At 43.0% G+C, this 12,113-nt stretch overlaps 1 protein-coding gene across 9 annotated transcripts in view; it reads right to left on the bottom strand.

Annotated features, from left to right (window-relative positions):
• CUX1 (cut like homeobox 1) overlaps positions 1-12,113 on the bottom strand; it is a 389,353-nt gene that overhangs the window by 138,726 nt on the left and 238,514 nt on the right. For all 9 annotated transcript variants that reach the window (XM_038375270.2, XM_038375268.2, XM_038375267.2 and 6 more), the window contains exon 9: positions 11,507-11,555. In XM_038375270.2, the coding sequence (XP_038231198.1) occupies positions 11,507-11,555 (49 nt within the window). The remainder of the gene's footprint in view (positions 1-11,506; positions 11,556-12,113) is intronic.

The following is a 12,113-nucleotide window of genomic DNA, read 5'->3' as shown; positions in this document are numbered from 1 at the left end:
GGAGGTCACCCCGGTGCCCGTCGCTGCTGGTGCCCCAGCGGGGGCGATGGCAGATGGTTTGGCAGCGGACGTAGAAGCTTGGGGGGGGGGACAGAGGGGCAGGCGCGGGAGGGGGAGGTCGGGCTACTGGAAAGGTCTCACCTGTCTCATCCCCCGCCATCATGAGCAAGGAGGAAAGGGGGACACCAAAGAGGAGGAGGGGAAGCAGGTCGACCACTCCTCCCCGCTAGGCTGCAGGCAGGGGAGGAGGGCGCCAAAAGGGGTGGGCTGGACGGGGGGCAATCAGGGGTTAGGGGTCAGTCACCGACACAAGGTGGAAATTCCGGCTCCTCTTGGTGCACTATGGGGGGGGGGATTCAGCAACATTGAGGGTGCAGTGAAGAGGATTGCAACTAAAATGGGGAATTGCACAAGCGCATGGGAGGGGGCATGGGCACACGGAGCGAGGGGCTAAGCGGTCTGGGGGTAGAACAGGGAAACCAAGGGGCTAGCTTCAGAGGCTGGGGCGGGGCAAACAAACAAAGGCTGCAGAAGGAAATGGGCGGGGCAGGCAAACAAGCTGAAGCTAGTAACGGGGGCTGGAGCAAAAGAGGAGGCAAAGCAAGTGGCAAATGGGGCAGGTAGTAAAGGGCAAAGCTGGGGGGTAGGCAGTACGGGGGGGCACATGTGCCCATGTGCACTTGCACAAGTCTTTTTTAGCTTGCTGCTGCTTCTGGCCCAAAGGGTGGAAATAGGGCGTGGCAAGCCAAGCAAGCAGCTGAGTCCAGAGGCAGGAGCTGAGGCAGATGGTATACAGCCAGTGGGGGTGTTGGAGGGGGCAGTGGTGGTGGTAATAGTGGTGGGGGTTGGGGGGACACACAGATGGATCAGGGGGCAGCTCCACGCCACACCCCCTCTATCCCTACAAACACAGTCAAAACCCCCACCACAAGAGCACAGTTTGAAAATTACTCAGTCTTAGGGCCCCTTCCACGGTGGTCTGCAAAGTCTCTAGGTGCTGCCCCACTGGCAGATGATCCTCTTCTTCTCCTCCTCGGGCTTCAGCAGCTCCAGGCAGCGGCCTCTGCAGCAGCAGCAGCAGCAGCTCCAGGAACTCCAGGTGGTAGTCCAGGCAGGCAGAATGGACCTCTCTCAAGTGGTGGTGGTATCCACAACAGCAGTGGCTGGGATTCCTCACTCCTCCTCTCTGGGGAGTGGGCTAGCAGCCCCCTCCCCACCCCAGGGCTGCATTTGGAGCAGTAGCAGCACCCAAGCGTGGGGGGTCCAGCAACCAGGTAGCAGAGAATGGGGTGGGGGGTGTCTGGCCCAGGCAGGGGAGCAGCTGGAGCAGCAGGGAGAGCTTAGGTCCTAGCAGCAGCAGGAGTAGCAGCTTCCCACCTCCCTCCAAGCTAGAAGGCTATGGGAGAGCAGTGGGAGGGAGAGAGAGAGATTCGCTCCAGGCTAAACAAATCCCTGGTACCAGGTTAAGTGAAATGGAAGCTGCTCCAGGTCAATTAAGATACCTGGGGCCAATTAAGAACTTTCCAGAAGGCAGGGAGAAGCCTAGGTTGATTGGGACACCTGAAGCCAATCGGGGCTGGCTGAAACTAGTTAAAAGCCTCCCAGTCATAGAATCATAGAATATCAGGGTTGGAAGGGACCCCAGAAGGTCATCTAGTCCAACCCCCTGCTCAAAGCAGGACCAAGTCCCAGTTAAATCATCCCAGCCAGGGCTTTGTCAAGCCTGACCTTAAAAACCTCTAAGGAAGGAGATTCTACCACCTCCCTAGGTAACGCATTCCAGTGTTTCACCACCCTCTTAGTGAAAAAGTTTTTCCTAATATCCAATCTAAACCTCCCCCATTGCAACTTGAGACCATTACTCCTCGTTCTGTCATCTGCTACCATTGAGAACAGTCTAGAGCCATCCTCTTTGAAACCCCCTTTCAGGTAGTTGAAAGCAGCTATCAAATCCCCCCTCATTCTTCTCTTCTGCAGACTAAACAATCCCAGCTCCCTCAGCCTCTCCTCATAAGTCATGTGCTCTAGACCCCTAATCATTTTTGTTGCCCTTCGTTGTACTCTTTCCAATTTATCCACATCCTTCCTGTAGTGTGGGGCCCAAAACTGGACACAGTACTCCAGATGAGGCCTCACCAGTGTCGAATAGAGGGGAACGATCACGTCCCTCGATCTGCTCGCTATGCCCCTACTTATACATCCCAAAATGCCATTGGCCTTCTTGGCAACAAGGGCACACTGCTGTCAGTCAGGTGGGAGTGCATGTCAGGAGCTGTGGGAAGAAGTTGCGCTGTTGGAGAGACTGAGTAGTGCACACTAGATCAGGCACAAGGAAGGAGGCCCTGAGATAAGGGTGAAGTGGAGCTTGAGGAAGTGAGGGCTGCTGTAGGGGAAGTAGCCCAGGGAATTGTACATGTCATGTTTCTAAAAAGGTCAGCTACCATAGCTGATACTATTAGGGTCCCTGGGCTGGAGCCCGGAGTAGAGGGTGGGCCTGGGGGGGCCCGCCTCCCCCCGCCCCTGCCCCCTGTTTAATCACTGAGACTGGGAGACAACAGAGACTGTGCAAGGAAGGATAACTTCTCCTCACCTCCCTCGCTGGCTTATGATGAAAATGGCTCAGTAGACTGTGAGCCTTGTCTCTAGAGAAAGAAGGGTTACATGGAGGGTCACAAGGAGCCTCTGAGGCTAGCGAAATCCGCCAGGAAACGTGGGACCCATGGAGGCAAGGAGAGAGCTTTGTCACAACATGAACAATGAGGCACATAGAAATTAAAGTAAAAATTATTCACTAATTTTTGGTGCTCAATTTTGGACAACTAGAACCTGATTCTTCAGTTTACTTTACATTCTATAGCACAGGAGTGGCCAACCTGTGGCTCCGGAGCAACATGCGACTTTTCAGAAGTTAATATGCGGCTCCTTGTAGAGGCACCAACTCCAGGGCTGGAGCTAAGGCGCCAACTTTCCAATATGCCAGGGGGTGCTCACTGCTCAACCCCTGCCCCTGCCACAGGCCCTGCCCCCACTCCACCCCTTCCTGGCCCCTCCCCTAAGCCTGCAGTGCCCTCGCTCCTCCCCCACCCCCGAGCCTCCTGCATGCCACGCAGCTGATTGGGAGGTGCACGGAGGCAGAGGGAGGCACTGATTGGTGGGCAGGAGGCACTGGGAGCAAGGGGAGAAGCTAATGAGGGGTGCTGCTGATGTATTACTGTGGCTCTTTGGCAACGTACATTGGCCATCCCTGCTCTTGCACATTGTAGGTTCATAGCACAGTTCCCACTGACTTCAGTTGCAGCAATGAGTACTCAACACTTCCGCAAATTAGACTTGAGGGTCTCAAGATAGATACCAGGAAATGAGGAACACGCAATTAGTGGCCATCTATGACAAGTTTGGCTTAAATGATTTTCCCAGCACCATACTTCTCCTCTGGTAGAGGTTTGGATAAAATCCAATTCTCTAGGTGAGCATTCAGATGTCTTAACAAGACCACCCTTTCTTTTTCTGCAATCCCCTGCCTCATTCATTATAAACCTTCCAATTTCTGCCACAAACAAAGCATGGGTCCTGCAGACAACGGCCTCCTTCATTACACAACCCTGATTTCTCCATAGAACACCATCCTGTCCTCTGAATAAGGCACTTGTCCTGTGGAAAAGGGGAATATGTCCCAGTCTTCTACACACCTTGACTCCCAGTCCCAGTTTCCTTGTCCATCCAGCCCCAGTCTTTCCCTTTCTTCGTTGCTAGCTTCCATTTCCAGTCTCCGATCACAGTTTGCTCCATGCTTCCCCGATGCCAGCAGGGGGAACATTGAGAGCAAAGGAGAGTCTCTCTGCTATCAGTTCCGGTGCCCAGCACCAAAACAGCCTATATCAACCAGAAACAGAAATTGCAAGGAAAGTCCTGCTCAGCCCCTGCATCCCTAAGTTGGAGAGTACTCAGTATTGACAGAATCATCAGAGAATTTAGTTGCCAAACTATAACAAGTCTCAACTGAGGCTGTACAAACAGATTTCTCAGAGGCTTAAACAGACCAAACTTGGACATTTTTTTGCCACAGGAACAACAGATTGCACATCCTTGAAACAAAGGACACCTGCCTTTGCCAAGTTTCAGGTCCCAGCTCCAAAGTATGGAGGCACTAGAGCTTCTTACCTAAACAGTTATAAGAACTTTAACATGGGAAAAACATTTTCCCATATCTCAGTCTCAGAAATGGCTGTGCAGTTTTTGCTGAAAGTTGGGGGAAAAAAATCAGCCTGAGCCAAACACCCAGCATGGGAAACTTCTGTCCAAACTGTTAAGTGTTTGGCAAAGTTCAAAACATGGCGCCTTTTAATGAGAAGTGTCAGTTAAGTAAGTATAGATATCACTAACAGCTCTGCCTATACTAATTAAATCTATAGTAATAGATAGCTGTGCCTATTCATGCTAAAGTGCCTGGCTTCTTTCTAAATATCTTAAATAAAAGACCGCCTACACCATCAGAAATGACTAGTGGAAGTCAGTAACGCTGGTAACATTGAGAAAGACCAACCTCATTCTCCATGCATCCAATGAAACTGTATTTTTGGATACTTCAGTCAGATGAATCTTCTCTGTTTCATGTAGCTAATATTCTAGCACAGAATTCTCTCACTTCCTTTACTATAATATGTAAATACCATACTGCTTAGTAGTGAAGCCAATTAATAGGTCATGATCATTTGCCATGTGCATTTCATTTTCTAAAAAAAATGCGTGCAATGTATTTGGTATAACTTCTTTTTGTAGCGCTTCATGACAGGATGATTATGAATGAAGTATAATGTTAATTTGATCAAAGACCAGAGGTATGATTGGAAAAATGGGATACTTTATTTAAAGATCTTTCCCCTCAGAGTTCTATCAGCAGAATTGTCCTTCCTTATATACATACAACACGTAGCAAACACTACTACAAGCACTAAAGCGTAATGCATATTACTAAGAGTAGCTCTGTTGAAACTAATAGATCTAGTTATGGCCTGCTAGGGTCTGAGGTACAGGGCCCTCTGTTTGTACACCATCCCACGGCAGCCCTGTTCTTTTCGAGCATCTAGTTGACTAAGGCATATGATTGGAATATGCTTCATCTTCCCCCCTAACTTTTCAACCATTTTGAAGCCTTAGTCTGCATCAAGTTTCACAGAAAAGGAGAGAGAGTTATCAGAAAATCAATGACATGAAAAGTTCTCCAGGGCTTTGGCACCTATTTTTGCAGCATTGGAGAATTATATAAACAACATCAAACAGAAAAGCTTGGGTTGTCTTCAGTCTCATCTTCAGGCTATTCAATTTTCCTTTTCCCACTCAAACACTGCCAGGTAAATGTGCTTCCAGTTGGAACCGAGCTTTTACAGGAGACTCCTAGACATCTATGAAAATAATATTAAACATACTTTGCAATTAGATAGCACTTTCCATGCAACAATCTCAATACACTCTCTTCTTCTTCTGTGGATTCTCTGTTACTCAAGGTTTGCATCTATAGTAGCGCATTCTCTACAATCTTCTGCTAATCCCGTTGTGGATAAATAGTCTTTTTGATCCACCCAGGATACCACACTGTCCATCCAATATCATCTTTCTCTGCCTTGTGTTCTTCTGTCAGTAATTTTCCGTTGCAGTGCCTGAAAACATACACTTCCCACTGAGCGCCTTAAAATGTGCCCTGAAAATTCAATCTTTCTTTTCATAAGATCTCTGACTAGTGTTTGCTGACCCATTTTCTGTTGGTTAGATATTTTCAGAATTCTTCTATATCATCATAATTTGAAAAAAGAAAAGGAGTACTTGTGGCACCTTAGAGACTAACTAATTTGTTAGTCTCTAAGGTGCCACAAGTACTCCTTTTCTTTTTGCAAATACAGACTAACACGGCTGCTACTCTGAAACCTATCATAATTTGAAGTACTGTAGCCCTGGTTTACACTACAAATTTATGTTGGTAGAACTATATTGCTCAGGATTTTCCATACCCCTTAGCAACATAGTTATACTGACCTAACCCCTGGTGTAGACAGCACCATGTCGATGGGAGGACTTTTCCATTGCAGCACTATAAGTACAGACAACCCTGTCATTTCTTATTCCTGAGTGTCTGAACGTCCACGTTTCACAGCTATAATTTAACACTTTATAAGTTTTTAAGAGTCAGAATTTAGTCTTCAGCGTTATGTCCCTTCTCTTTACAATTTACATGCTGCACTTTACAAAGGTGACTTTCATTATTTCTCTTTTACAGATGGTGAAATTGAGGCACAGGATCAAATGACTGATGCAAACACCACCAGACCTCATCAGATGGTGTAAACCAGTGGTACCCAACTTTATTACATGGGAGGGCCAGATAAACTTAAGCACAATCTTGTGTGGGCCAAACAGATTCTACATATTTTAATAAGATTTAAAGTCTCCTGTACTGATTTACCTTTTAAGTTCAGCTTGTTTTGTATGTATTTAGATAGACAATACTACACATAGAAACAACCTATTTACACACTTGTGTAAACTGAAATTATGTAAACAAGATGATAAAACACTAATGAATTGGCCGTTACTATACTGTGTTGAAGGAGGCCGCAGACCTTATGAAATGCTCTGATGGGCCATGATGGGCTGTAGGTTGGGCACCCTGGTGTAAACGATTTATGTTAGCTGCGGATCTAGCCATAGTGACTTGAAGAGTCAGAAACAAAATCCAGATATTCTAATGTTAGCTGCATCAGCCTCGGTGCAGATGAAGGAATCGTGCTGAGATAACAATACAATTTTCACAGTGAATAAAAACAGGAACACATTGTCATCATTGTGGTTGCTACCATCAGTTGTGGAACAAATTTTTTTTTGTCCGATACCCATCCTTTGCATATATGTTGTTGTTAGTGTTGTTAACTGAACAAGGAGAAGTATCACTCCATATATTGGTCTGATACATGCATATTTCCTAGCAATTATGCTTAGTTGGAAATATAAATCAAGACAATTTTCCAGCATGATCTGTTAGAGCTAGAAGGAGATTATACTCAATTTAAAAACCGGAAAACTGTTTCTGCCAAAATAATTTCGTTTTCCTTATGCTTCTAGGAAAAGAAAAATTTTGTTTTTGCTTATACTTGCTATAGCAGACACAGTGGTTTTTACATTTTAGTATTCTTTTGTTTCAACAATTTTTAATCATTAATTCTTCCTCTACTGATCTTAAAATCCAACAACACAATTCATTAAACGCATAGCACTAATGCAGTCTAGATCCTTTAACAAACTGCTATGTAATTCACCCAACACTCTGAAAAGAACATTTCCTCTTTTCTTGTTCTATTATGACAGAACTTTCTATAATCTGCAATTATCTCTACCCTACAAAACACACACATGCGTGAAGGACAAATTCAGGAAATCTATCAGCATCATGAGAAGAAACAGGGAGACCAATGAAAACATGCTGACCTTCCAAAGATACAACATAGCATAACATACTGTACATTAAAATATCTAAATTATATATTTCCAGTGTCTTCTAGATGCATTCTGTAGGGGAAAAGTCTCGTATATTCTCCCGTCTCTTCCTTCACAGGAAACACTGCAAACATGACATTTCTCAATCTGAGCTTTTTTTTTTTTTTTTAAAAATCATGTTTGATTCTTCAAGGCATTACACTGATATTATAATGTCAATGCCAATCAACTGGCTACTTCCTTAATTTAGGTGTCCCTTTCTCATTTCTACAGGGGGAACACACTTTCAAACATCTTTACCAAGGAAGACTAAATTGTACCAGTTCACAACACACTTTTGTTTTTTTTTAAATTTAGATACCCAATATTTGGTCATATAGATCTGCAAACTTTGGTAATGTGAAACCACAGGCAGATAAACTCAAGGGTCATCCACAGCAGCTTGGAGTCAATACCAGTACCATCTTTTTCTTACACATTCCATGAGAATTTCTGCTCTAACACCACAATGAATTATTGTTTTCAACAGAGGCCTCAATTCTCATGGTCTACTGTCAGGCAACCCCAAGGATGCTGGAGAAAACAACAGCAGCAGAAGGAGAATTCATCTGCAACAGTTTATCACTACCCAATATTTGTGACTTGCTGCCACATACATTTATGGAGGCGGGGAAGAAAGAGGATGAGAGGCATTCCACTGGCTGGCTGATGTACCGAGCAGAGCCAACAATAAATATTTATTTATAAAAAACATACATGCACCTGTGTGCGTGTACACACTAACTATTATACATCCAGAAAAGTACAGTACAACCTTACAAATTTCATAGAAAAAAATTCATCATAGTCTGTGAATCAAAGAATAAGAATTCATATCCCAAGTCCCAAACTATGCTAAATTCATTTATTTGCCAAGTAAGGGCAATTTGTTTTAATTAATTATTTATTATCATGCTTCACAGCATGCCAGCAAATATGCAGTCACTGATGGTGTAAAATGAAACCTCAATAAAATGAGATTCCTCACTACAGCTCTATTAATTAAATCCTTACGGAAATGTCATGCAAGTCATCTAGTTTTTTTGGTGAGAAACACTGGGTTTGTGGATTACCGAACTGAAAAGTAGCAAAGTTCTGCTGTATTCAGATATACTTCCATTCTGCTCCTCTATTGATTCCAATTAAAGTGTTCAGAAATAGAGCCTTAAGTATTAACAGAGAAGCAAAAAATGAGATACATGCTCAGCTGACAGTTCTTTTGTTATCCTGCAACAGAAATGGTAGTGTTTTACTACGAAGGCAATTGCAGCAGGTCTCAATAGAATTCTTCTGACTCTCAACCGAGTGTTAAAATAAAGTTAAATTTTAATGAACTATTAAGTTGTTCCCCACAACAGAACCCTCAATACAGCAGCCAACTTTACTTATTGCTCCATCTTGTCTTTTTTACACTGGTTTATCCCTCTCACTATTCTAATGCTTTGTTTCATTCTCCATCATCACTATCTTTTGGCTTTTTCAGCATTGTGCCTCCATTTCAGATCTGTGGTATCATTCACTGTTTATCAAACTACCCCTATAAAACTTTATACTCTAACTGCAGAACCCTGTCTCTATACACTATCCTTGGCAAGCCCTATTCCAGTCAACATACCCCTCAAAAGGCTCATCTTCACTGCAACAGGCAGCCTAAGTTAGTACACTTGAGTTATCCCACTCCAGCTAGCCTAGCTTGCGTGCAGTGAAAGTGTCTGCTCTATAAAACATTCAAACTACATAACATGATTTGATTAGCAGGACAGAGTGAGAGGATTAGTATCTGATGAGTTGTTGGAAGCTCAAGCTACTGGAAACTCACTCCATTACTAGCTCCAGCATCAGTAGCACTTGAGCTTCAACTCACACCTCGATGCTCAAGCTTAAAGCACTATTTAACTCGAGTTTAGAGATTGTTGTGCGTGCATAGGAGTTGGGCAAAACTTGAATTATACCTGGAGCTAATAATGCAGTGAAGAGACATCCTAATTCTATGATCACTGCCCTCTTTTTAAAGTACAACATACTCCTCTGACCTCAATGTATAAAGTCTGCTCTTGCCTTACCAGTAGTTTTTCTTTTCCCAAATTTTCCAATCACAAATCACTAACTTCAGTGTAATGCATTTATAAAGGGTCTACAGTCCCTTCTGGGAGTTGATGAGGGCACTAGGAGCACAACCAATAGCACACTCCCCCTACACCTGAGAATGCCCACTGCATGAATAGAATTGAAGTTTCATTTGATCGGAGGGCTGAAGAAAAAGTGCATCGGGACTGAGAAGTTGGAGGAAGTGAAAGAATCACAGAGCAGCTGCACAACTGGCTTCTTGAGATCAGAAGGCGACACTATATTCTGCTTCAAAAACTCTAGAAGTTTTAACTTGCTGAGTTTTCAGAGTACTTTTTTCAGTGGGAGGGGAGAACCTGGCCCTAAGCAAATGAGACTGTACTCTTTGAATATCCTAAAGGTTAAATGAAGAGCGGATTCCCTTCCAACGCCTGAGATCATGGATCTATGTTACTTCTACAAAGTGAAATACATCATCAGTTGCAACAGAAGGTAACAGCATTTCTCACTTGGCTGTAAAAATTGTAGGTACGTCATTAAATAAAGCAAGAAAAGTACAGGGTTCTGAACTCAGGATTTGATAACTAAGAGAAGAAGGAAACAATTTTCAAACATAAAATATGTGTGTTTGAAAATGAAAATATATTTACTATTTTAAGAGGAAAAATTTTGTTAATAATGTTTTTAATATCAAGACTTTGCTGTTCTTTGAATACGTTTTCTGAACTACATTCCAGTTTGGACAATTCAAATATAAATACGTTCTTTGTATACAGCAGTGGTCACCCAAACTGTGAGGCATGTCCCCCTAGAAGGGTGCACAGGAACATTCGGGGGGGAGGATGGTATCAGAGCAGGGCCTGGTCCAGCCCCAATGAGGGGCAGGGAGGGAGCATCACCCAAGCAGCTCCGACCCCCCGCAACAACTCTGCTCTGACCCTCTTCCTCCCCTCCCCCACAGCTCTGCTCCAACCCCCCCAATCTGGCCCTGGCCCTGGCCCCAGCCCCAACTGAGGGAGACGCCTTAAAGGAACTGGATTTTCAAAGGCCAAGTGTTTAGCAGTTTCTAACAAACGTTCCCGTTTTAACGTCTCTCATGCTGAGCACCCAAACACTGAGGCCCACAAAATCACTAGTCACTTTTTGAAAATGTAAGCCTGAGAGTTTATCTCTTGGCTTTCATCTGTTTGATCAGGTTTGGAATGTGGTGATCAGTTGTTGCTCATTATTTTTAACAGGAGCTGATTTGCCTAATACGGCATATTACAGATTCATTGCTGTGAATAAACTGCTTCAATTCCCCAAGTAGTCAAGTAGAACAAGAGAGAGATAAGGTGGATGAGGTAATATCTTTTATTGGACCAACTTCTGTCGGTGAGAAAAACAACAGAAGTTGGTTCAATAAAAGATATTACCTTCCCCACTTTGTCTCTCGAATATCCTGGGACCAACACAGCTACACCACTACTGGAAAAACAACAGACGTACATCTTGGATTAAGCTAGTCACCATCTATAGGCATGTCCCGTGTTGTGGCAAACAGGCATTTAAAAAACAAAATGGGCTTAAAAAGCTAAAAAAGTAAGTTTGCTTGTAAATAGCATCCATTACCATATATAAATATATATCTATTTCTGCAATATAGTAATATATATATATATATATATATATATATATATATATATATATATATATATATATATATATATATATATATATATTGCAGAAATAGAGCCATTACAAAATTTACCTCACTATATTTACAGCTCGCACAGCCATACAAAGTAATAAGCTTGGACTGCTAAACATGGATAGGACACGAGACCACCAGAGAAGGGAACATTCCACAAGATAAATATCAAAATCAATGGAAGTTTTTAAAATTTTATGAGTAAAACTTGTTTTAAAATCCTACCTGATTTGCTCGTTCGAGGTCCGTCATGATCATCTCAATTTCATCAGCCCTGGAAAAAGAAAGAGCATAAGCACTGTTACTATACGGTGAAGAAGAGCCTCTAGGCTGTGTGTTTTCAGTCTATTGTGCAATTTTTAACATTCATATAGAAAAATACCAGATTGAAATAATATTTAAAAAGGACACAGTTAAGTCTGAAAGACCAAACTTTTGATCTATTAACTCTATTTTGGATCTCACTTGTGCATACAGGTATGTACTTCCCTCTTACCCACTGTGCATGTAAGATCCTGAAAAAGAATGATGTTATCAATTTGCTGCTTTAGGGTCACTACCGTTATACATTTTATCTAAAAATACTTGGCTTGCAAACTTTAAAAAGTAAAACAAAACAGTTTTACAATACTTAGAACAGATTACTCAAAAGGTGAAATTTTTGGTCTCTGAATCATGAAAAAATCAAAAATACTGAAAGAAGATTAAGGTTGAAGGTGCTTCAGTTCTGCTGGGGTATCTAAATATAATAGCATTCTCCAAACATCTGGCCATTTTACATTCTGTCCTGGAAGTGCTGCAATAGCTGGGCAAAGTGAAGGAAGTAAATAGC

The sequence above is a fragment of the Dermochelys coriacea genome, chromosome 17 (genome assembly GCF_009764565.3).
Source record: "Dermochelys coriacea isolate rDerCor1 chromosome 17, rDerCor1.pri.v4, whole genome shotgun sequence".
Taxonomy (NCBI): domain Eukaryota; kingdom Metazoa; phylum Chordata; order Testudines; family Dermochelyidae; genus Dermochelys; species Dermochelys coriacea.
The sequence above is the reverse complement of the archived record's forward strand: the minus strand, read 5'-3'. Positions and strand labels throughout refer to the sequence as shown.